General features: G+C 38.9%; 1 protein-coding gene across 6 annotated transcripts in view; it reads left to right on the top strand.

Moving 5' to 3' along the window:
- The first annotated feature begins 3,378 nt into the window (after nt 1-3,378).
- TCERG1 (transcription elongation regulator 1) overlaps nt 3,379-24,822 on the top strand; it is a 64,331-nt gene continuing 42,887 nt past the window's right edge. For 4 of the 6 annotated variants that reach the window (XR_002006119.3, XM_019028053.3, XM_004042759.5 and 1 more), the window contains exons 1-6: nt 3,550-3,657; nt 11,317-11,542; nt 13,440-13,592; nt 15,110-15,569; nt 19,783-20,025; nt 24,587-24,649. Coding sequence is in view for 5 of the 6 variants with exons in the window: in XM_019028053.3 (XP_018883598.2) it covers nt 3,599-3,657; nt 11,317-11,542; nt 13,440-13,592; nt 15,110-15,569; nt 19,783-20,025; nt 24,587-24,649 (1,204 nt within the window). In the remaining variant the exon portion in view is untranslated. Of the gene's footprint in view, nt 3,658-11,316; nt 11,543-13,439; nt 13,593-15,109; nt 15,570-19,782; nt 20,026-24,586; nt 24,650-24,822 lie in introns of all 6 variants that reach the window. The other 2 variants (XM_004042758.5, XM_019028054.3) reach the window with 2 other exon arrangements.

Here is a 24,822-nt window from a genome sequence, read left to right on the forward strand (position 1 = left end):
ATTAAGCAAGGATGGTATTTGCTATTCTGTTCTATATAGTTGTGTACATTATCAGTATCCTAATAGTTATTTGACTATCGGAAAGTCCATTTGGTCTCTTTAAAGATGCACTGAATCTCTTCAATTCCTTTTTCATTTTGATTCAATAAAATGGTTCACTCTAGAAATGCTGTGTAGACATAGTTCAAGTCAGAAATTTGCAATATGTTATAAATAACTATTGAGCTCAAACTACCTGAATTTCAAGGACATTTTTATGGGGATACACTATAGCAATGAAATAATGAAATATATACATATATACACATATGATTATCATTACATGTGATAGATATACATATGTATATACTTAATCTATTTAAAGGATTATACTATAATATAAATATCTTAAAGCATATTTAGATATAAATAACATAATAAAAACTATCAGATAATAAAATTTTTAATACCTGCAAGGAGTTTCTTCGACTGATAGTTTGTTTTCATTTTTTATTTGAGATGAAGTCTCACTTTGTCACACAGGCTGGAGTGCAATGGCGAGATCTCGGCTCACTGCAACCTCTGCCTCCCAGGTTTAAGTGATTCTCCTGCCTCAGCTTCCCAAGTAGCTGGGACTACAGGCACGTGCCACCATGCCTGGCTAATTTTTGTATTTTTTTAGTAGAGACGGGGTTTTGCCATGTTGGCCATGCTGGTCTTGAAATCCTCAGGTGATCCACCTGCCTCGGCCTCCCAAAGTGCTGGAATTACAGGCGTGAGCCACAGCGCCCGGCCTGTTTTCATCTTTTATATATGCTAGTGACTTATTTTCTATAAGCTTTCCATTTTGAATCTTTTTTTAGTAGGAATTAGTTTGTAATGAGCCATCTATACCAGTATTATTTTCAGAATAGTTGACCAGAACTTGGGGATACACACTGATGTTGAAAAAGGGATCTAACTCCCAACTTTTAGTCAAAGTATAGTTTGTTCAAATGCCACACCTTTTTATTTTCTTTTTAAAGACAGTGTCTCACTCTGTATCCCACGCTGGAGTGCGGTGCTGCAATTACAGCTCACAGTAGCCTCGACTCAAGTGGGCTCAAGTGGTCCTCCCACCTCTGCCTGTCAAGTAGCTGGGACCACAGTCATGCACCACAATGCCTGGCTAATATTTTTGATTTTTTGTAGTGGTGAGGTCTCACCATTTTGCTCAGGCTGGTTTCAAACTCCTGAACTCAAGCAGTCCTCCCGTCTTGGCCTCCCAAAGTGCTGGGATTACAGGCCTGTGGCACCACACCCAGCCTCAAATGTCACATCTTTAACAAAATTTTCACCATGCTCTCCTCCAATTACTCATGCTCAGAACTGTGTGAAGCCTTTATCACAATTTATCATATTTAATTGATTTTGAATATTTAACTGGAATTCAGTGTAGAATGGTGTTTTTGAATTAAAATATAATTCACATACAATAAAATTCGCCTTTTAAAGTATACAAGTTGGCTGTATGCAGTGGCTCACACCTGTAATCCCAGCACTTTGGGAGGCCAAGGTGGGCAGATCACTTCAGCTCAGGAGTTCAAGACCAGCCTGGCCAACATGGCAAAACCCTGTCTTTACCAAAAATATAAAAAATTAGCTGGACGTGGTGGTGGAGGCCTGTGGGAGTTACTTGGGAGGCTGAAGTGTGAGGATCGCTTGAGCCTGGGAGGCGGAGGTTGCAGTGAGCTGATATCATGCCACTGCACTCCAGCCTGGGTGACAGAGTGACACTCCCTCTCAAAATAAGTAAATACATAAATAAATAGTATAGAATTCAATGGGTTTTAGTATATTCACAAAGTTGTGCAACCATCAGCGCCAATTCCAGAACATTTTTATCATCCAAAAAGACATTCCATATCCATCAGCAGTCACTTCCAATTCCTCATTCCCCTCTACCTCCTGGAAACCACTGTTCTACTTTCTGTCTGTATGTATTTGCCTGAAATGCAATGCAATTTCATCATATTTCATGTAAATGGAATCATACAACAGGCGGCCTTTTTGTATGTGGCTTTTTATGTCTGAACAATATTTCATTGTACAGTTATACCATGTTTCTTTTTTTTTTTTTTTTTTTTGAGACGGAGTCTCGCTCTGTCGCCCAGGCTGGAGTGCAGTGACACGATCTCTGCTCACTGCAAGCTCTGCCTCCGGGGTTCACGCCATTCTCCTGCCACAGCCTCCCGAGTAGCTGGGACTACAGGCGCCCGCCACCACGCCGGGCTATTTTTTTTTAGTAGAGACAGGGTTTCACCGTGTTGGCCAGGATGGTCTTGATCTCCTGACCTCGTGATCCGCCCGTCTAGGCCTCCCAAAGTGCTGGGATTACAGGCTTGGGCCACCGCGCCCGGCCTATACCATGTTTCTTAACCATTCATCAGCTGATGGTCATTGGGTTGTTACAATACTTTTTGGCTATTATGAATATTGCTGCTGTGAACATTTGTGCACATGTTTTTATGTGGATCCAATTATTTAGGCTTACAGTATTTAAGAGTGCTGCTTTGCTACTACGCTGACTGGGGTTAAGACCAGGCTCTGCTATTTAGTAGATGTGTGACCTTGGGCAAGTTACTTAACTTCTCTGTGCCTCAAGCTCATCTACAAACAGTGACTATGTTACCCACCTCCTAGTAATTTTTGAATCTTAAAAGAGTTAACGTACCTGACATACTTAGATCCGGGTTTGCTACATGGTTAGGTCCAAGTAAAATTTATCTATTAGTATTATTTTAATATTTTTACGACTTTAATAAAAGGGCTCATCTTCATTGTGCCTTTGAAACCCCAAATCCAAAACTTTTTTTTTTGTTAATTAGAAAAACTAAATAAATATTCAGAATTGTCTGGTGTTCTGGGTGTGCTAATTTCAGACAAGCACATTTTGAGATCGAGGGAGACGTGGTTAAGCTGTAAATTGCAAAGAGGCTTGCCTTCGCCAATTTACCTTTCTTAATGCAGCAACTTATAACACCTATTGGCTTGCAACGGTTTAGTATAATTTGGGAGGTATTCTTGTAATTAATAATATATTATTTAATAACATGGATATAGAGCTGAGTGGTGACTTAAGACTCCTGCTACTGTAAAGCTAGGAAATAGCGGCTTTCCACAGCAACTGTGCAATCGGTTTAGGCGCGGCCCAGGTTGATTTTGATTGGCTTGCCCAGTGGAAATGCTCTCCGCCTGAGCTACTGCTGGCCAATATGGCTCCACAATTGGCTCTCCTGGAAGCCGACAGACACGTGGCTACCGCAGGCTGGGCCGAACTTGGGAGGACTTAGTTCTGCTTACCGCGAGAGGGCGCCGGCGGTTCCTCACTGCTAAAATCTCATTTCCCATAAAGCCCCCGAGTCACCAATCAACTGGCTGTCTTCATACCGCTTTCAAAGTCGGCGGGCGCCTTGCCCAATAGCAAAGAACATACCACCCCCATTTCGAAGATTGATGGAAAGTTCGACCAACCGCATCTCAGACTTCTACTGTCTCCGCCTCTCTCGTTGGGGATTGACGATTTTTCTAGCCAATAGGAGACGCCGGGTCGGCGGGTGGATGAACGCGGCCCTCTGTAATGGCGGAGCGTGGCGGGGACGGGGGCGAGAGTGAACGATTCAACCCGGGGGAGCTCAGGTAAGGGACGCTGCCCTCCTTCACATCTCTGCTCACGAGAGCCCCAGAGGCTAGACCTGCCATGTGGAGATCCGGGGCGGACGGTGGGTAGCGGAGCCGGGCGGCCCGGGCCGGGACCGCATGGGGTTTAAGAAGGGGGAAGGGGAAGGTGGCTTGAATGAGAGCCGGGCCCGGGCTGGGCCAGGGCCTCCTGCGTGTTCACTGGCTGCTTCCTAGTGCTTTCTTGGGGCCTCGCCGCCTCTCGCGGCCTGCAGCTCTCTGGCCGGGCGCGGTGCTCCCGCCTTTGGGCCCCGCCTCAGCCGCGTGTCGCCTCCGTCTCGGCCGACCTGTCTGTCCCCAGGCCGCGCTCCGCTGCGGGCCTGATTTTCCTCATCGACGTCTCTGCACTCGGCAGTTACTTCCCCTGTACCCCTCACCACTTCTGGCTAAGCCTTCTCCACGTCCTCCGCGGCTCTTTGGGCTCCCCACGTTTGCCCTTTCATTTCATCCCCCTCATTGCTTGCCTTTCTTAACTTCTGTGGCTTTTCTTCCTTTTTTCATCCCTTTATTCCTTATTATCCTGTAGTTGTGAGTAACAACAACAGTAGCAACCCCTTATTAGGCACTTACCGTGTGCCAGTAAACCCTTTACTTAGGTTTGTCTCATTGAATCCTCACAACCACCCTTTGGAGTAGTTGCTATTAACATTTTGCAGGCCACAGACCAGAGGCGTCTTCAGTTGTTACTCGCCCATCTTACAGGTGAGATAACAGCCTCGTGGAGGTTGAGTCAGTAGAATAAGATTGCATAGGCGGATTTGTGGCTCCAGGAAGTGGCTTGAACTCAGGCAGTCAGGTTTCAGAGCTTGCAATCTCGATTGGCGTTCTATTCGTCTACTACTCATGCCATTTCCTTGAACAGTGCAGTGACCTTTTTTACCCTGGAACCTCAGTGCCTATGAGTTTGTCATTAAAATTTGGTAAAATGAGAGTGACCTGGAGAAATCTTTTGGTCAGTGGTTTTTGAGGAAAAGAGGTATTATGCTTTATGTGTATTTGGTACTTTGTTTTTTTTCTGTATGGGAGAAATGGCATTTCAGATGTTCAGCTCCCATTCTGAATTGTGCTATTGTCAACGTTTGAAAATGAAAAAGAGCAGTGTAGATTATGAAGACTCTGTTGATACTGTCTAGAACTTAAGATGAAATTGTGTAAGGAAATGGGTATTGTTATTCAAGGTTTTAGAAGAGGAAAATGCCTTTCAGATTCTGTATGGTCGCACACACAAATCTCCACTTTGGCAGAAATGAAATTTTGTTTTATTTCAGAGATGAATCTGAAATCCTTTAAACTCCATATGTATACAGTATTAATGAGTGATCAAGGTGAATTGTCAGCATCTTTAAATATTAGCGATGCCAAGTTTATTCCTGATTTCGATCTTAAAGGGAGGTTACTTAGCTAGTTTCAGATGGTGGATTTATTAGGGAACATTCTTTTGCATTTTAGAAAGTATCTTTGTAAAGCTTTAAAAAAAATCCTTGTTAATAAAGCCGTTTAGGCTTTATTAATAGTCTAGACACTGTTGCACAACTGATTTGAATAGGGCTTTAATTTGCAAATGAATTTGCCCTGTTGCAAATATTTTATACCGTAGCCTCTTGGATTGGAAGTTGCTTGCAGAGCATACTGTACAGATCTTTATTTTAGCATTTCTCATGAAATTAGGTGTGTATGTGGCCTCTTTGATGGCAGAAGTTGGGGCTTAATTTTTGCATTATATTTGTAACCTGAATATACTTCATGGTGTGTCTGTCATAACCGCCTGGCAAATGAGATGTTCTGTAGTTATGTTGTAAATAAATGAAGATAGGAGATTTAAAGATACCTCACTTATTGGGCCGACATTTATTGTGTGCTACATGACAGTTGCTGACCTAGGTGCTGGCAATACTGCCCTGAACCAGACCGAAAAAAGAGGTTTGTCCTGCAGGAGCTTCCAGCTTAAGTAAGAGCCATCTAAATTGTAAATGAAATCAACCACATCAAATGATTAAATCTGCCTGTAAGTGTGAAGTGACTTACACAAGGTCACTGGGTAGTTGGCAGGGTCTGGACTAAACCTCAGGTCTCCTCAATCATAGTTTATACAATTTGCCCCCATATATCGGTAGCATCTTTTTATTTCTTGCCCCTCCAGTTAAAGTATTGTCTTTAGCATTGGGGAGATTGCATATCTGGATAGAGAACTTCTATTATAGAAAAATACCTTATGTTTGTATTTCCATGATGTTCTTGTGAAATATTTTTGTTCCTTCTATTCGTGCAAGTAGGCTTTTGTTTTTCAGAAAGGTTGTAAGTGGTAGGAATGCAAATCACAATAGATGGAAAATTTATAGACGTTCCAAATACCATTAAAGTAACTTCCAGAGTCATTTGTATAGATCCTTTCCCTAGAGCCTTTGTTTACCTATCAATACTTAAGATACTTGCAATCTAAATTTCCTTATCTATAAAATGAGAATAAGAATATTCTGGTGTTATCACTGACTAGCTGCCTTAAGAAAATTATTTTTCTGTGCTATCATTTCCTCTGTAAAAATGGTGTCAAACTTACCTTATTGGGCTGTAGTGAGGATTAAGAGTTAATATGGATAATGTCTGTATAACCATGCTGGTATATAGGAACTTTGCTGTCATTATTAAAACAATAATGTGTTTTAATGTGTTGCAACAGTATACTAAAGGGAACTATATACTAGTGGCTAAAGATAATACAGAAGTAAATGGGAGATTTCTTCATAGCATTTATCATAATCGAAAACTCAAATTAGGAATAATGATCCTGAGAGGGCCTGTAGAGGCCAGAAGTGGGAAAGCATTTTGAGGTGACATTTGAACTAGAGGCTGAGTAATGAGAAGGAGCTAGTTATGTGAAAATCTCGGGAAGAACATGCTCGGCAAAGAGAACAGGTGCAGAGGCTTCAAAGTAATAAACATGAAATATTTAAAGGAAAAGACTAGAATTTGTGGAAAGGTTAATGTGGGCCAGGTTATACAGGGCCTGATATAATAATTATAGTAATAATAGCTAACATTACTAATATTAATATTTAACACTTACCAGTACTATTACTGTCCTAATGTTACAGAAACAGTAATGATAGCTAATAACTTAGATAGCACTTACATACTAAGCACTATTCCAAGTACTTTATTAGCTCATTTAATCCTCATTGCAGGTTCTGGTGAGGTTGTTGTGATGAAGCAGTATAATATAAAGAGCCCAGCCCATGTTCTGTGCGTAATTAACATCAGAAAATGGCAACTTTAGGCTATTCAAAAAAGGAAATTATGTGAATTTTGTCACCATTTTAGTGGCAGACTTTTGAAACCATAACAAATTAATAATGAAATGCCTTTTACAGATAAACACTGCTAGGTTTTGTGGGGGAATGAAAGTAATGATAGTTGAAGTAGTTTACTGTGTACCAGCTACCACCCTAAATGTTTCACCGGGATTATCTCATTGAACAGAGATATCAGATACCTTTTCTGTTCCGTACTCATTCACATCTGAGGAAACTTAAGGCTCAGAAATTATGTAACTAGCCTGACAACAAAAGACGGAGTCCTAACAGGGCTTTTTTATGGTTCTGGATCTTAAATGCTTAACTTCAAGCTGTAACCAGGAAGTATGAAATTGTACAGAAATGAATACTGTAGACTTTTTGAAAAAAGGAGAGGCAGATGGAAAGAAAATCTAAGAGTAGGGTACATTATTAACTCAAGCCTGAAACAGAGTGTCTTTCCTTGGTGGTTAACTTTTTTTTGCCCTAAAAGGTTGGACATTCCTTCATTAACAGTGGCCTCTGTCTTTTGGGGATGCATATAATTTGAAAAAGACCTTCTGATTATTTTGATGCAATCCATATTCCTTTTTTTTTTTTTTTTTTCTTTTAAGACAATGTCTTGCTCTGTCTCCCAGGCTGAAGTGCAGTGGTTGATCTTGGCTTACTGCAGCCTCCACCTCTCAGGTTCCTGCTGTTCTCCTGCCTCAGCCTCTTGAGTAGCTGGGATTACAGGCAAGCACCACCACACCCGGCTAATTTCTGTATTTTTAGTAGAGTGGGGGTTTCACTATGTTGGCCAGGATGGTCTCGAATTTCTGACCTCAGGTGATCCACCACCTTGGCCTCCCAAAGTGCTAGGATTACAGGCGTGAGCCACCCGGGGGCGTCCGGCCCATATTCCTTTTTAACTCATATTTTCTAACCTTTGGATTGTAGGATCATTTGCAAATTTGATTAAATATACTTGGTGTAGTAGTTCTGGACTTGTTTACAGTCCTGGTATAACAAGGATTACACCAGGACTGTAAACAAGTCCAGAAGGCAAATTAGTTTTTTTTTTTTTAATTTTTTAATTTTTTTGAGACTTGAGTCTCGCTCTCTTGCCCAGGCTGGAATGCGGTGGTGCAATATCGGCTCACTGCAACCTCTGCCTCCTGGGTTTGAGTGATTGTCATGCTTCAACCTCTCAAGTAGCTGGGGCTACAGGCGTGCATCACCATGCTTGGCTAATTTTTGTATTTTTAATAGACACAGGGTTTTGCTATGTTGGCCAGGCTGGTCTCGAACTCCTGGCTTCAAGTGATCTGCCCACCTCTGCCTCCCAAAGTGCTGAGATTACAGGCATGAGCCACTGCTCCTGGCCTAAATTGGTTCTTTATTAGGATTTTTTTGGTGTGTGTCAGAATTGAACTATGATGTGGTAAATTTAGAGAAAGTTCAAAGGGTAATCTATAAGCAGAGGGTTGAAAAATGTCAGAAAGTTGAAAGAGCCTGGTAACGAGAGACTATAAGAATGATTATTTTCAAATATATAAAGAATATAATTGTTAATTCCTCTCTTGAGGACAGAAATGTAGGTTTTTTATGTATAATGTAGATGTATAGTAGCTACTGGGAATACCATGATAGGTACTCAGTAAATGGGTGGAATTGTAAAAATAATTTTTTTAAGATCCTGCATACCCTACTTGTAAGGTAGTTTGGGTACTGTATCACCTAGGTATTCAGTGGTTCATGCAACAAATACTAATACTAATATTTATTGAGCCCTACTATGTACAGCTCTATGTGCTAGGGATACAAGAGTGAACACAATTCCTACTCTGAAGGAGCATTTGCCTGTGTTTGAATCCTCTCTTTATTTTCTTTATTTATTTATTATTGAGACAGAGTCTTGCTCCATTGCCCAGGCTGGAGTGCAGTGGCACAATCTCGGCTCACTGCAACCTCCACTTCCCAGGCTCAAGCAATTCTTCTGCCTCCGCCTCCCAAGTAGCTGAGATTACAGGCGTGCACCACCATGTCCGGCTAATTTTTTTGTATTTTTAGTAGAGGTGGGGTTTCACCATGTTGGCCAGGTTGATGTTGAACTCCTGACTTCAAATGATCTGCCTGCCTTGGCCACCAAAGTGCTGGGATTACAGGCGCGAGCCACCGTGGGCCACCTGAATCCTGGCTTTAGTACTGAACCAGTTGTGTGGCCTTGGACAAGTGACTTCTTTGCTTTAGTTCTTTATCTGTAAACTGAGATTAATAGTATCCATCTCATTGGGTTGTTTTGATGATTAAAAGACTTAATTTTTGAAAAGAGCTTAGAGCAAGCACTGCCTGGCTCATAGTAAGCACTTTTAAGAGTTAATAATTCTCTTTACAAAAGCACTTGGGGGAAGAGATAGATAATACTATCTCATGTGATATTACTTATTTGCTTAAATGCTGTGGAGAAAATACATTAGGGTGTTGAGAGTGAGGGGTGGTGGGGCAGTGTGCCCTACAGGGAAAGGCTTTCCCTTTAGGTAGAGACTACTAATGAACTGCTAAGTGACCCCCCTGCCCCCTTTAAAAACTTTGGAAGTAATTTCAAATTTACAAAATGTCGCAAAAATAAAGCTAGGGTGTTATTCAATGTTAATATTTTACCTCTTCTGCTTTACTATTTGCGTGCACACATGCATCCTCTTTGTTATTCTGAACTGTGAGGGTAAGGTATACCTATGGCTTTTTACCCTTCAATACTTCAGTATTTTCTAAGAATAGAGATATTATTTTACTTAACTACAGCCTAATTATCAACTTCATAAATTTGTAATGATATAATACTTTAATCTGTTGTGCATATTCCAGTGTTGTCAGTTGATCTGGCAATGCCCTGTATGGCATTTCCTCCTGTTAGTACAGAATCCAATCTAGAGTTAAAATTGTGTTGTTATTGGCCGAGTGTGGTGGCTCACGCATGTAATCCCAGTACTTTGGGAGGCTGAGGTGTGCAGATCGCCTGAGGTCAGGAGTTCGAGACCAGCCTTGCCAACATGGCGAAACCCTGTCTCTAAAAAAAAAAAAAAAAAAAAAAAAAATTGTGTTGTTATGACTCTTTAACCTTTTTTAATCTGGAGCATTTCCACAACATTTCTTTGTCTTTTATGGATAACATTGACATTTCTGAAGAATACACATCCCCCTTTTAATAGAACATTCCTTCCGGCCAGGCGCTGTGGCTCATGCCTATAATCCTAGCACTTTGGGAGGCCGAGGAGGGCAGATCATGAGGTCAGGAGATCAAGACCATTGCCAAAATGGTGAAACCCCATCTCTACTCAAATACAAAAAAAAAAAAAAAAAAAAAAATTAGCCGGGCATGGTGGCGCATGCCTGTAGTCCCAGCTACTTGGGAGAAGAATCGCTTGAACCCGGGAGGCGGAGGTTGCAGTGAGCCGAGATCATGCCACTGTACTCCAGCCTGGCAACAGAGTGAGACTTGGTCTCAAAAAAAAAAAGAAAAGAAAGAACATTCCTTCCTTATTCTGAGTTTGTCTGATACTTTTCTCATTGTTAGATTGAGGTTATACATTTTTGGTCGGAATAGGTGATGTCGTGTCCCTCTCAGTCACACATTATCTATCTGTCCTTCCTAGATGATGATTAGTTTTGATCACCGGGTCAAGGTATTGCCTAATTTCCTTATTACGTAGATTACATAGAGTGTTTTTTTTTTTCATCCTTTCTTGCAACTTTAAGCAGCATGTGGGTAAATACTTTAAGACCATCAGATAACCCTCTTGTCTAAATTTTTGCCTAGACTCGGCATCCATTGATCATTCATCCAAAGCTAGATCATCCATTGATGTAAGTTTTTTTTTGTTTTTTTTTTGTTTGTTTGTTTGTTTTTTGAGATGGAGCCTTGCTCTGTTGCCCAGGCAGGAGTGCAGTGGCTTGATCTTGGCTCATTGCAACCTCTGCCTTGCGGGTTCAAGTGGTTCTCCTGCCTCAGCCTCCCCAATAGCAGGAATTACAGGCGTGCGCCTCCATACCTGGCTAATTTTTGTATGTTTAGTAGAGATGGGGTTTCACCATGTTGGCGAGGTTGGTCTCAAACTCCTGACCTCAGGTGATCCACCTGCCTTGACCTCCCAAAGTGCTGGGATTACAGGTGTGAGCCACTGCACCTGGCCCATTGATGTAGTTTTTATCATGACGGTTGCAAAATGATGACTTTCCAACTCCACTTAGACTAAAGAACCTTTTAAATTTGATGGATGTAATTAGAGATCAGTAGCTACATTTTTGTAATTTTAAGAAAGAAAAATTTATTCCTTGCTTTCCCATGCAGGATGGCCCAACAGCAGGCCTTGAGGTTCCGAGGTCCGGCTCCCCCACCAAATGCAGTGATGCGAGGCCCACCACCTCTGATGCGACCTCCTCCACCTTTTGGTATGATGCGAGGCCCTCCTCCACCACCACGGCCGCCCTTTGGACGTCCTCCTTTTGATCCTAATATGCCGCCAATGCCTCCTCCAGGAGGGATACCTCCACCTATGGGCCCTCCACACCTCCAGGTAAAGAATGTAGAGGTTGCCATTTCTTTGTTGGCATCATTATCAATATTATATATGGGTTTTGAGTTAAAAACTTACATTCTTAAATAGTTTCAGTTTATAGGAAAATGGGAGCTAAAGAGAAGATCCATATATTAATATGTTTCTTCTGAATTAGTGGTAGCAGTAATTACTATGGAAATTCAGAATAGGACTTTAGATGGTGATAGAGAAGTATGTGTATAAAACCAGGATTCAATAGTTTTTACCTACCTTTAGCTCTGTGAATTGGCTTTAGTAATGCATCTTCTTTATGGGAAATGAAGTTTGAAATTTTAAGATATTTTTGAGTGGAGAAAATTTATTTTCAATGATATATGTTGCCAGCAAGTCTAAAAATATATGTGTATATATTCCTGAGTAAGTCTTCTTCCTGGAAATGGTGCCTAGGATAGAATCTGGAAAGTGACAGCAAACACATTTTATAAGCACATAGTTGAATTTTTTTTCTCCCCTGGGGGGAAAATAGGGTTATCTTACTCTTTTTGAAAACGATTTATTATGGGATTTCTTTAAATAAAAACATTTATGGTATTTTAACCTGGGGCATAGATCCAGTGTATCCAGACTTATTGTCTGAAGTGAGGTCATGAAGGTATCAACTCAAAAATCAAATCTCATTTTGGGATTGTATTCTTTTTGAGTATGTATCTATGTTTTCTTAGTTTAGTCTGTATAATTCTGAAACCAAATAAATATAGTGGTATCATCTGCCTTCCATTAGCTTAGACAGTGAAGAATGAATTATACTAAAAATGGAAGAAGACAATGATGTGCCATTTAAGTGATGTTAATTCTGTTTAGATAGGGTTGTGGTTATGGAAGAGACAGGTTTTAATACTTTGCTTAATAATTTTATGGCCTTCCTAATAACGAATAGCCTCTCCTTCCTTTAAACACACTGTTAAATGGTTTTATATTTGCTTCAAAGTTAGAATAAGAAATAGTTTTTTAACTTATTCTGGTATAATCTTTAACGTGAATTTGTTCTAATTTGTGACTTTAAGAGTTAAACCTACTTTGGAGTATTATAAAATGTAATGGACTAATGTAACCCTCTCATTGAAATATATCAAATGTTGTGCTGAGATACTTTCTAATGTTGTCATGCCTTTCTTGGTCTTGGTTAATTGTGTGGCTTTATATTAAGCCCAAGTGATTTTCAGCAAAGGGCTCATGAAACATATTTGGGATAGATATTTTATATAACCCAGATCTGGTGTGCTGATGCTTGAAAGATACTCAACTGAATCCAGCAAAGATTGGAGTATGGGAAAGACATTTTTAGGAAAATAAAGTACAGCTTCACACTATTAGCATAGTTTGAGTTCCATTATCCAGATTAAGCTGCTTTTGATAATTGAATTTTAATGTTACTTACAGCTTATAGAGGAAATCTTTTAAATCCCTGCTCAAAATGTTTTTATAATGTCATAATGTCAAATTTTTAATTTTGAAACTCATTTTTATGCACAGTGAAAACTTTTTCTTGAAGTATTCTTCAAGAAGCTGTGGAGACAGTGATGTGCCTGGTATTAAAACAGGGTATAAAAATCAATTTTTTAAAAAAAGTAATCCAGTGCCCTGTGTGTGAAAATCAGATCACGTAGAAAGGAGAAAGCAGAATTCACTGACAGTGTTATAACCCAGAGTTGACCACTATTAGTAGTTTGATGTGTTTCTTTCTAGTTTGTTTGGTAATTTTTGTTGCAGACATTTTGCTTCTATGACAGGTGAATGTGTTTGAATAGACTATAAAACTAGTTTCTCTTACAGTGTTTTACTTTTGAATAGAATTCAGTAATAATTTGGAGGAAAAGTAATTAAAGTGACCATTACTGTTTTTGTGAATTAACAGAGACCACCTTTCATGCCTCCTCCCATGAGTTCCATGCCTCCTCCTCCGGGTATGATGTTTCCACCAGGAATGCCTCCTGTGACTGCTCCTGGTACTCCAGCACTACCTCCTACGGAGGAGATATGGGTTGAAAATAAAACTCCAGATGGGAAGGTAAATAATAAAATATATTTAAGTTGTCATTTGTTGACAGAGGAGTAAAACTTAAAGAGTACTGGCAGATTGAGATCAGTGATATTGTCATTTAAGAATGAGCCCTGGGTGAGCAGGGAATGGGGTAAGACTTCAGGAGAAGCTGACTGGATTCAGTTTTTGTGCAGCAGATATAAGGTTGCCTGGAGTGCTAACACACATTTACCTGTGATTCTGGAAGCTTCTGGTCACATTGGTACCATCTGCCTAGCACATACCAAATTCCAGGCTCCTAGAAGGAAAGCAGGTGTTCAGCGTAGCTGGTTTAGGCACATCGAGCCATTCTTATCAGTAAGGGAATGTCAACCCTCCTGAAATCCAAGTTCTCGGACTCCAGATAAGGGTCAGCAGGGCTTTCTACAGATAGCTGTCTCAGGTCTGTTATGTTGAATTTCTGCATAAAACCTAACATGGGTTTTCCTTTGTGCTGTGGGGTGGAATTACCTATTTTTGTTGTTTTGTTTTGTTTTTTGAGACGGAAGTTTCACCCTGTCGCCCAGGCTAGAGAGCAGCAGTGCGATGTTGGTTCACTGCAACCTCTGCCTCCTGGGTTCAAGCAATTCTCCTGCCTCAGCCTCCTGAGTAGCTGGAGTTACAGGCACCTGCCATCATGCCCGGCTAATTTTTGTATTTTTAATAGAGACAGGGTTTCACCATGTTGGCCAGGCTGGTCTCGAACTCTTGACCTCAGGTAATCCCACCCGCCTTGGCCTCCCATAGTGCTGGGATTACAGGCGTGAGCCACTGTGCCTGGCCCTAAGTTATTTTATTTTATTTTATTTTTTATTTTTGAGATGGAGTCTCGCACTGTCACCCAGCCTGGAGTGCAGTGGTGCGATCTTTGGTTCACTGCAACCTCCGCCTCCCGGGTTCAAGTGATTCTCCTTCCTCAGCCTCCCAAGTAGCTGGGATTACGGGCGCCTGCCATCACGTCTAGCTAAATTTTTGTATTTTTGGTAGAGACAGGGTTTTACCATGTTGGCCAGGTTGGTCTCAAACTCCTGACCTCAGGTGATCTGCTCACTTCAGCCTCCCAAAGTGCTGGGATTACAGGTGTGAGCCACCGCGCCCAGCTATTTTTTATTTTTGAGATGGAGTCTCCCTCTGTCGCCCAGGCTGGAGTGCAGTGGTACGATCTCAGCGCACTGCAGCCTCCACTTCCTGGGTTCAAGTGATTCTTTTGCCTCAGCCTCCCGAGTAGCTGGGATTACAGGTGCCCGCCACCACACCTGGCTAATTTTTTAAATATTTTTAGTAGAGATGGGGTTTCACCATTTTGGCCAGGCTGGTCTCGAACTCCTGACCTCAAGTGATCCACCTGCCTCTGCCTCCCAAAGTGCTGGGATTACAGGCATGAGCCACCACGCCTGGCCCTACGTTATTTTTAAATAGCTTTAAAGATAAAATATGGTTCCATTCTTGTTTTTAATAATAATTGACAGATTTTATGATACCATTGATTTTTGCTTCCGCTGCAGGTTTATTATTATAATGCTCGGACACGTGAATCTGCATGGACCAAGCCAGATGGAGTTAAGGTTATTCAGCAATCAGAACTGACACCTATGCTTGCAGCCCAGGCACAGGTTCAGGCTCAGGCCCAGGCGCAGGCTCAGGCCCAGGCGCAGGCTCAGGCCCAGGCACAAGCTCAGGCCCAGGCTCAGGCTCAGGCCCAGGCCCAGGCGCAGGCCCAGGCCCAGGCCCAAGCCCAAGCCCAGGCCCAGGCTCAGGCTCAGGCACAAGCTCAGGCCCAGGCCCAGGCCCAGGCTCAGGTCCAGGCCCAGGTCCAGGCACAAGTGCAAGCACAAGCAGTTGGAGCTTCCACCCCTACGACCAGTAGCCCAGCATCTGCAGTATCCACTTCAACATCATCATCCACCCCTTCCTCTACCACTTCTACCACAACAACTGCTACTTCAGTTGCGCAGACAGTATCAAGTGAGTACCACTCAGCATGTGTTTTTATATAGGGGCTAGAGACATGAACAAGTAGGGGACTACATTTCATATTGATCCCAGTGTTTCTGGTATTATCCTTTAATACCAGAATTATTTAAAATACATTTTTGACACTAAAACTTTTGGGTTAGAGGAAAACAGGAATTTATATTAACAGGAGAAATTATTTGCCCAGTTGCAGTTTATGAAGCTAAATTGAGAAGGTGCAAAGTTAGCTGTTCCACTTGGCCAACAGTAATGCCGGGCATTGTGGGTTTGCAAAATAAGTGTAAGTCTTGGTCCCTACCTTACAGTTTCCAGTATTCCTAATCGAGGAGGCAAGAATAACATGTGTTAAACAATTAGATATTGGTGTGCAAAACTATACAGTGAGAAAGATGTAAGAATTTGAGAAGTGGATAAATGAGTGGGTGGACTACATGGGTATTTATCATGAAGGAAACGGAGTAGGGTTTAAGCAGGTTCACAGGTAAGGAAAGGATTTTCAGGTAGGAGAAGCAACATGAATAAAGGTCAGGAAAATGATAAATGTAGTTTATGGGTTTTTAGGAAACTTCTGAGGTGAGAGGGTGTTTTTTTTGAAGGGTCTTAAGAACTAGGCAAATAGGTGAGACAGGCACTGGGGGCCTGTATAAATGCAGTATTTTGGAGGATTTTTTTTGGTGTTGGTTTTTTGGGTGGTGATGAAATAAGGGAGGTTTATTAGGAGCTTCTCAGTAATCTCTTTTAGAATAGTTTCTAGACTGGGATGCGAGTAGGTGAATTGAGGGGTTGCCATAGAAGGGAGCAGTCAGAAAGGCAGGAGAATTTTCAGGTGTAAACTTACAGAGGCCCAAAGAGTAGATCTTTTCTGAAAAGGTGAGAGTCGATTAATAGCAGATTTCAGAGATTAAGAGAGGGACACAGCTGTTAATTTGCTTAAAAGATTGTTATTAATGTGACAATATTGCTTGCTTTTTGGGGGGTTTCTTTCTTTTTTTCTTTTTTCTTTTTTTTTGTATTAATATATGGATGTTGCTCCTTACTCTGCAGGTTGAGACTAAGCCCGAAAGTACTTAAATAATGATTTTTTTGTTTGATTATTTGTTATGGCACTTGTCTGAAGATACACAGCTGTCCCTACAGTGTGATTATAATTTGTATTATTTTACTACCAGGATAATTGATAAGAATAAAGAAAAAATGTGGGGGTTTTTTGTGATTACTTCAGGGACTTGGGAATTATTAGTGTGTAAGAAATACGTATAAGAGAGAAATTAATTCACATTGGCTTCAAATTTGAATTTATTTTATTGATAAAAAGCAACTGAAGCAGTCAAGTAAGGTACATATAATATGGGGATAGCCTTTAAAGATCCTCTTAATGGTTTTTAGACATTTTGTGGGGGGGAATGTACTGAACAGGAAAATGTGAATAGTGTTTTACAAATCTGTTTGATTTTGTAGCGAAGGTGAATTTTGATATGAAAGTATAACAGTCATACTAGCTAGTTTGTTAAGGGTTGTTACCTTTTTATAGGTTTAGTGCTTCCCAAACCTCTGTGGCAAGGCAGGAGACTACCAGTTTTTATGGGAGACCTGTGGCAGTAATGGGAGAAGGGGATTAATAAAAGCAATGTAGCTTTATGTGGAGGCTCTGTGTTGCTTACATTTTCTTTCCTGTGTTCTTAGAAAGGAGAAATAGTAGTGCTTCATTTTGTTTTAGGAAAGGTGATGAGGTAGATAATTTAACCATACTATATGTAGTCCATGTCTGTTTTCAGAGTAGTGTGTCAGTAAGCTCATAGCTGTCTTGTGTCCTGTTTGTCAGTTTTGCATTACTCTTCAGTGATTGGGAGGACTTTATTCCCAGAACTATAAAATAGCAAAATCATATTCTTTTTACTGCTTTTAAACATCAATTTTGATGTTGTCTACGTATTCCAGTGTGTGTTTTTATTTTACTTGATTTAGTATCATAAAGTGTTGTCTTACTGCAATCTTAATATTTCTCCATCTATTATATATAGTCACTTGTCTTTTTTAGTTAAGATCTGAGGCTGGGTTAGTATATTTTGAGGCCTAGTGCTTCACTAGCTACTTTAGCATATGAAGTTAGTAGGAATTTACCCACTGAAGTCTTAGATACCATTCTCCCAGTTTCCCATTATTTTATTGCTTTTGTTCTTTTCCTGTCGTGACTCATGGCTGCTAATCAAATTCAGAAAATGCTGTGCTGGAAAGTAAGAGGAATGGGTTGTAAATATTTTCTGTCATCTCCATTGGTGTTCTTTTCCACTTGAAATTTGATGCCCTTGTTTATTTTCCTGACTATAGTACTTTGGATCACAATTTTAGCAATTATCTGAATACTATAATAATATTTAAATTTTAATTTTCTGAGCTACAGTATAGGTCTGTGGGGTAAATGGGACTAAAAATTAAGACTATATTTTAATCCCAGTTGAGCATAAACTCATTTTGTGCAAGTTTGTGAAAAATGATGAAGAAATCCTACTTCTCAGGGAAGTTGGGAACAATGACCAGATACATTTTCAGCCATTATAGTAGATTACAAATGCTAAATGGTATATGTATGGGACTGGGCAAATGTTGCATGTACTTTGTATTTTTCACACTGTTATAAAATTATATTAATATGATACTGTACCCTAAGGCTAGGTCTATGCTAGACCAACAATTCATTCCTGGGCCCCTGAAGATACTTGTTTGGCCCTGCTGTCTATTTAGCCAAGGTGAGTCCCTCATTAACAAGTATGAAATTGCTCACATCTTCCCAGCCTAAGTGAGTTTTTCATTATTAGAAGCTAGAAAAAGATACTGACAGATTTTGTTGTCAGTTGGATTATTGGGTGATTTGTACTAAATAGTGTGCTTTTGTTTAGAACAAAGTTGGCATAAAGATTGGGAAAGCACTGTTTTCATTTTATTTCATTTGACAAATTCATTCTTAGTCCAATACAGGTAGACATTTTTTTCTTTACATCAAAAAAAGACGAAGTATTTGTTACCAATGAATTACCAAAATGAATTTTATTTTGGAACTAGATGAGTTATGAATAAATAACAAAATTGTTTTGTAACGTGAGAATTGAAACTGAAAAGTATGAAATAAGGATTTTAGTTTTTAGTTTGATTTTAAATGCAATTACTAGGAATGGGATGTTTTATTTTCGATATTTAAAAATAATGTGTTAGCAGAACCCAAATGATCCTGAATTTCACATTTTCCTGGTCTCTCACAATGGAAACCTCAGTTTAAAAAAATTTCATTTTTTTAAAATAATGAGAGAAACCTGAGTTGTTGTTGATTCCATTCATTCATATCCAGTTAGTCATTAGTTATTTGCTTATCTTTTTCTGTTCTTTTCTTCCTATGCATCTGTGAGGTTAATTCATCAAATGAAACCTGTTTATTACTCTTCCATACAGGAACCTTTAGTTTGCTATATACCCATTTACCTTCATGAAATCACATAAATAATGTGAATGCATTCTTATAAAAAGTTCAAAGTCTAACAAAACATATATATTAATAGTAAAATGTGAAAGAGGCATACACAGAGGGTAACTACCATTAATGTATTTTGTCTTGTGTTCTACTAGATCATTTTCTCTATATTTACCTAAGTTCTGCCCTTTTCCTATCTATTTAAGGGCATACTCCTTAGCCTTTTGTTCAAGGCTTTCTAATTTCTGCTTCTGGCCTACCTTTCCAGCCACACAACTCACTAGTTTTGTTGGTATGCCTACTGTTTCACTAATTAATTGCTTGTCTTCAGTTTTCTAAACAATTCCTTTTGGTTCTTTACTCTTTGCCTTATTCATACTTTTCTCACTGGTTTATTTTTTTCTTCTACCCCCTTCCTGCTGTTTTTCTTGTTGAAACCTTAATTTTTCAAGGCGCAGCATCCCAATATAAACTTTTCTATACCCTCTCACAGTTAGAAATGTTCTTTGGGTCTTGATTTTTACTCCTATATGTTTATCCCATTTTACTTTGTATTCATTTTTGTATTTCATTTAACTATTTTCAAGCTTCTTGAAGATAAGACCTTTTGACAAATTTCTTGCAGTGCATAGAATGGTCCCTTAAATACTTAAATTACTGAATGTGTGAATGATGAATGAATATAGTAAAATGATTTATGAAGGAGTGATAGATACATGTTTTTGTTTTATCTTTTATCAGCACCCACAACACAAGATCAGACCCCAAGTTCTGCTGTTTCAGTTGCCACGCCTACAGTTAGTGTTTCAACTCCTGCTCCTACAGCCACACCTGTGCAAACCGTTCCCCAGCCGCACCCTCAGACGTTACCTCCTGCTGTTCCTCATTCAGTACCTCAGCCAACAACAGCAATACCTGCTTTTCCACCAGTAATGGTACCTCCGTTTCGTGTTCCCCTTCCTGGCATGCCAATTCCACTTCCAGGTAAACCAACAGATTATAATGGTCTTTCCAGCTATGTTTTCATATTGTCAGTTAGTTTGTTCTCATGTGTCTGTTGCGTTTGAAATTTGCCTTGAATCTCACCTGTTTGAAACGTTTTTGAAAGATTCATGGCTAACTGCAATATTTTCTCTTAAGTTTTGGTAAATGTCCTTTTTTTGTTGTTGTTTACATGTCCTAAAATTAGAGCCACATTTAAAGCTACACTTATTTTGGATAATGCCCTCAATGAGTTAAAAATGATTATCTTTTCATGTAAATAATGTTCTAAATGCAATATTTTTGAAGGGTTGAGTTTATGAAGTTGAGAAATCACGTCACAATAGCTAACACAAGTTGGATGATTTATATACAGTGCACTGTTGTAAGCATGTTACATGCATTAACTCCTTTAATTTTTACAACCCATGTTACGAGATAGGTACACAGACAGGTTAAATTACTTGCCCAAGGTCACATAGCTAATAAGTGATGATGTTGAGATTTGAGCCTGTGCCCTCCACATCCAGATAGTAAGCTTTTAATAACTATGTTAATACTGGGAAGAAAATGTGAGTGATTTAACTATAAAACAATTCATATAAAACAGGAACTAGAAGGTTCTCTTGTAACAATTATGAAGTAAAGCATAATGTGCATCATTTAAAAGTTTAAATTGTTATGGTGAATTAATGTGTTTATATTGTCTTAAGAGAAGTCATTAAAACTAGAGAAAGAATTAAGAAATATTGTGAAGTGGAATTCTTACCATAGGGTTTAAAAATGATAGTGTTGGGCATTCCAAATTTGAATGCATTAGTTTTTGTCAAACACATTTAATCCTTTATCCATGGTTCATTCTCCTTGTGTTATAGTTGAAAGTATTGGTACCTTAGAGAGGTCAGGTTCACAGGGCTAGTTTGTAGCAAAGATGAGTAGAACTTAGGCCTCTTGTCTCTCAAGTTCACATTCCATCCACTTATTGCTACTTTCTTATACTCGTTTCTGTGTAAGAATACAGTTGTGATACAGCTCTTTCTTAGATTTGCACACATCTTAATTATCACTATTGCACTGGTTGTCTTTTTCTTTGTGACCGCTCTGAAAAGGACACCTTCAGATATACCTTGTCAAGAAAGAAACCAAAAATTTCAGGTTTTTTTTAAATTTGGAAAACCTTGTATACATTGTTGATGTAGTGTTAGATAATTAAATGCCCATTATGTGGTGTTTAAGAAATTCAAATCATTTAAAAAGAAAACAAAAGATGTTTTCCCTACTATTAGGGATTATCCCTTTTCTAGATTAAATTTAAGACAAGCAGCTGGATACTTTTCTCTATGTGTAATTTTTCTGGGAAAACTAAATCATAGGTGGAGAATAGCCTGATATTTGTCACAACCTCTTTTTGTAATTTTGGTCTGCTTTAGGGTTAAGGACAGTATTAAGACCAGATCGTGGATTCTGAGTGATCTGAAGGAGTTGGGGTTGCTCATTTTGTAGAGGGAAGATTGAGAGGTAGCATGATAATGTTGTTGAAGTATTTTGAAAGGCTGTCATTTGAACAACTTTTGCTTTTCTTTAGAGGTTCTTATTAGGACTAATGGATGAAAGGTACACAATAGCAAAATTTATTTCTATAGAAAGTAGAAGTTTCTCACGATAAAATCCCTCTGGCTCTAGCTTCATTTTGATGTCATATTTTCCCCAAAATATGATGACATATTTTGATGTCATATGGAGCAAGCATATCCTTGCTCCATCATTAAAAAGATTTGGACAGGTGGTGGTGACCATTTGAGTCACCAAATGAAGCAGTACCTGTGAAGTTTGGCAGTAGAAGGCATTCAATAAACAGCAGCCATTAGTGACATTTTGGGGGTCAGTTGGAAGAGAACTTGAATTGGATAGTCTTAAGATTTCTTTGGAGAGAGTGAGTGTCATACAAAGTGATATATTAGGCTGGGCACGGTGGCTTAACGCCTGTAATCCCAGCACTTTGGGAGGCCGAGGTGGGTGGATCAGCTGAGGTCAGGAGTTCGAGACTAGCCTCAACATGGAGAAACCCCATCTCTACTAAAAATACAAAATTAGCCGGGTGTGGTGGTGCATGCCCAGCTACTCGGGAGGCTGAGGCAGGAGAATTTCTTGAACCTGGGAGGTGGAGGTTGCGGTGAGCCGAGATCACGCCATTGCACTGCAGCCTGGGCAACAAGAGCGAAACTCTGTCTCAAAAAAAAAAAAAAAAAAAAAAAAAAAAGGATATATTAGCATCAAATATTAGTTTGTTTATTAAGACTTTTTGGTATTGATATTTGTTCACTTTTCTCATTTGCCCTTTTAATTCAGTCCTACAAGGTGTTTAGTAAAAAACAAGGACAAAGAAGACTTGTTTTTTTCTTCCCCAGATCTTTGGTTTTACAAACAATGAGATTTGTGTCTCCTGGTTTTTGCCTTTTAATTCAATTCAGCAATAAGGTGAATGGGAAGGATTTGTATGTAATTTGTCTTGGAGGCTTAATTTCTCTTTGAAATAGTATTGTATGGGTCTCATGAGGATGATTGACGAACGGATGGTCAAACAAGATAAAGGGAAGGAGTGGAAGAATTAGGTAAAATACAAGAGTAGGGGGTGGAGTTTGGATAAATGGGTCTAGGATTATAGGAGTTCTACTTCTAAAACTATAAAATCTTATCTGGAATTTTAAGAAACTTAACTGTCTGTGACATTGGAATCATCCAAAATACTGAGTGGAATTTTCTTATTTCTTAGATAATAATTTGAGGACAGAGTTGTAGGAAAATTGAACAAAATCTCCCTCTAAAAAAAAAGGTTAAAAATTTAGATTTTTATTTTGTGAGTATTCACAATCTGCATGTAATCACTTTGAGAGAAACTTCAGTGTATCTTTTTAGCATGAGAAGAAACACAGGACCTTTCTATATGGTCTGTATGTTGATAGTCAAATAGAAGAGTTCTGCGAGCCCAACTGATTTTTAATAATGGTGGTTAAGCCTATGTATGAATAGATTTGATTTTCTTCTGCATAAGTTGTATAGTTAAAATTATTTATTGGAAGATGGTTTTGGAGAACAGTCTTTGAGAGTAAAGTTCATATATTCATAAGAATTGAATTTCCTGTGCTGAGTTTAGTAGGTTCAGTGCTCCTGCAGATGGCAGTATTTATACTAATTAAACTTAATCCATGCTGTAACTTCCTTAACCAAATGAATTTTTTCCATTGCTTTCTTTCAACATTAGGGAAAATAAAATTATACATATAACTTTATTCAACATGCTTTCATGATCCAATGTTTTTATTTTAGTTTAAAAGTTAATAGAAAGTTTACTTTATTCTTTATATAAAATAGTAATTAAGAAATAAAGGTACTTTTCAATAATTGACACTATTTTTGTTTGCATGTGTGAACATAGTTAAATTGTATACAAACCCAGGAGTTTAATTTTACTTTTAGTCTCAGAGGTAGGAGAAATTTTTTTCCTGTCCTTTAGTGGGGAAAATAGTTTATTGTTACTATTTTTAATTTTTATAGGGTACCAACTAAGCTTAGTTTTTTCAGCTGAAAAAAATAAAAAAGTAAAAATTATTGCCCCTATACTTTTCTTCAGACTTCGGCCTTTTCCTCTAAAAGTTTTTAATTTTCTCAGTTAATCAGTCTTAGTTTTCCAGCTTTTCTTTTCATTCCCTTTTTAAAAATCACCATTGTAATGCATCATGATGAGTCTTCATTCTTCTAAGAACTGTACATAATTTTCATTCTTTAATACAAGTACTACTTCTTTAGTCAGCTTAAATGATAGAAGTTTCTGCAGCCATCAGCCCAAATAGTCATTAGTGGTATTAAAGGGGCTGTATGTTTCTTAATGTTTTAGCCTGCTTCCACAGTGTTCTAAGGCCATGGAGTTCCATAGAGCAGGCACTAAACATGGATATTTTGGCATTAGTGAAATGCTACCTTCCTCTTCATCTTTGCCTTTCTTTTATTTAAAGTATTATTTGCAGTGGAATATTTGGATCCATCTCATGCCTTACTTTCTTCCTCTCCTCACCACCCCTAGCTTATTCCTTTTTTACTTCTGCATGGTTGTACTCCATGCCTCAGCTCCTGCATGTAGTTTCAACTTAGCGGCAGCATAGAGAAAGTGTCTTGTCAGTGTCATGCTGCATCTGCCTTTTACTGGTATCTAAGCAACAGCAGCATGGGTTTGATGTCCTGTGGGAAAATGTCCCACATGAGAATTTGTTATGTATGTGTAATGAAGGGGCTTTCTTTTGTTGAATTTAAACTCTTAAGACTCCTTCAATATGTTCAGAGCTGGTTTGATAAAAAGGTAATTGATGGTATCATTTAGAATTAGTGTCATTGGATTTGGCAGCACTTCCCACAAAATGTCAAACAGAAAGAAATTTTACTCCATTCTTGGTCTTTTTCATTGGAAATAGCATTCTAAATTGTAGTGGTAAATTATTTCCCTGAATCCCAGTGGTAGCCGACATACAATGGCAGCTTTCCAACGTATGCTTGCTTATCCATTTTACAGGTGTAGCAATGATGCAAATAGTCAGCTGCCCGTATGTAAAGACAGTCGCTACCACCAAGACCGGTAATTTTTAAAACCATCTTAGTTTGTTTTGTCTGTAAGTTGGCATGGTAGTGAATGTTGTTGTTTATCCTTTTATTTATTTTTTGCCCAAGTGAGTGGATATTTTTATATTTTTCTTTTTAATGAGCAGTATAAATGCAGTTGTCATATTTGGCCAACACTTAATTTTCCCA

The sequence above is a fragment of the Gorilla gorilla genome, chromosome 4 (genome assembly GCF_029281585.2).
Source record: "Gorilla gorilla gorilla isolate KB3781 chromosome 4, NHGRI_mGorGor1-v2.1_pri, whole genome shotgun sequence".
In the NCBI taxonomy this organism is placed as follows: Eukaryota; Metazoa; Chordata; class Mammalia; order Primates; family Hominidae; genus Gorilla; species Gorilla gorilla.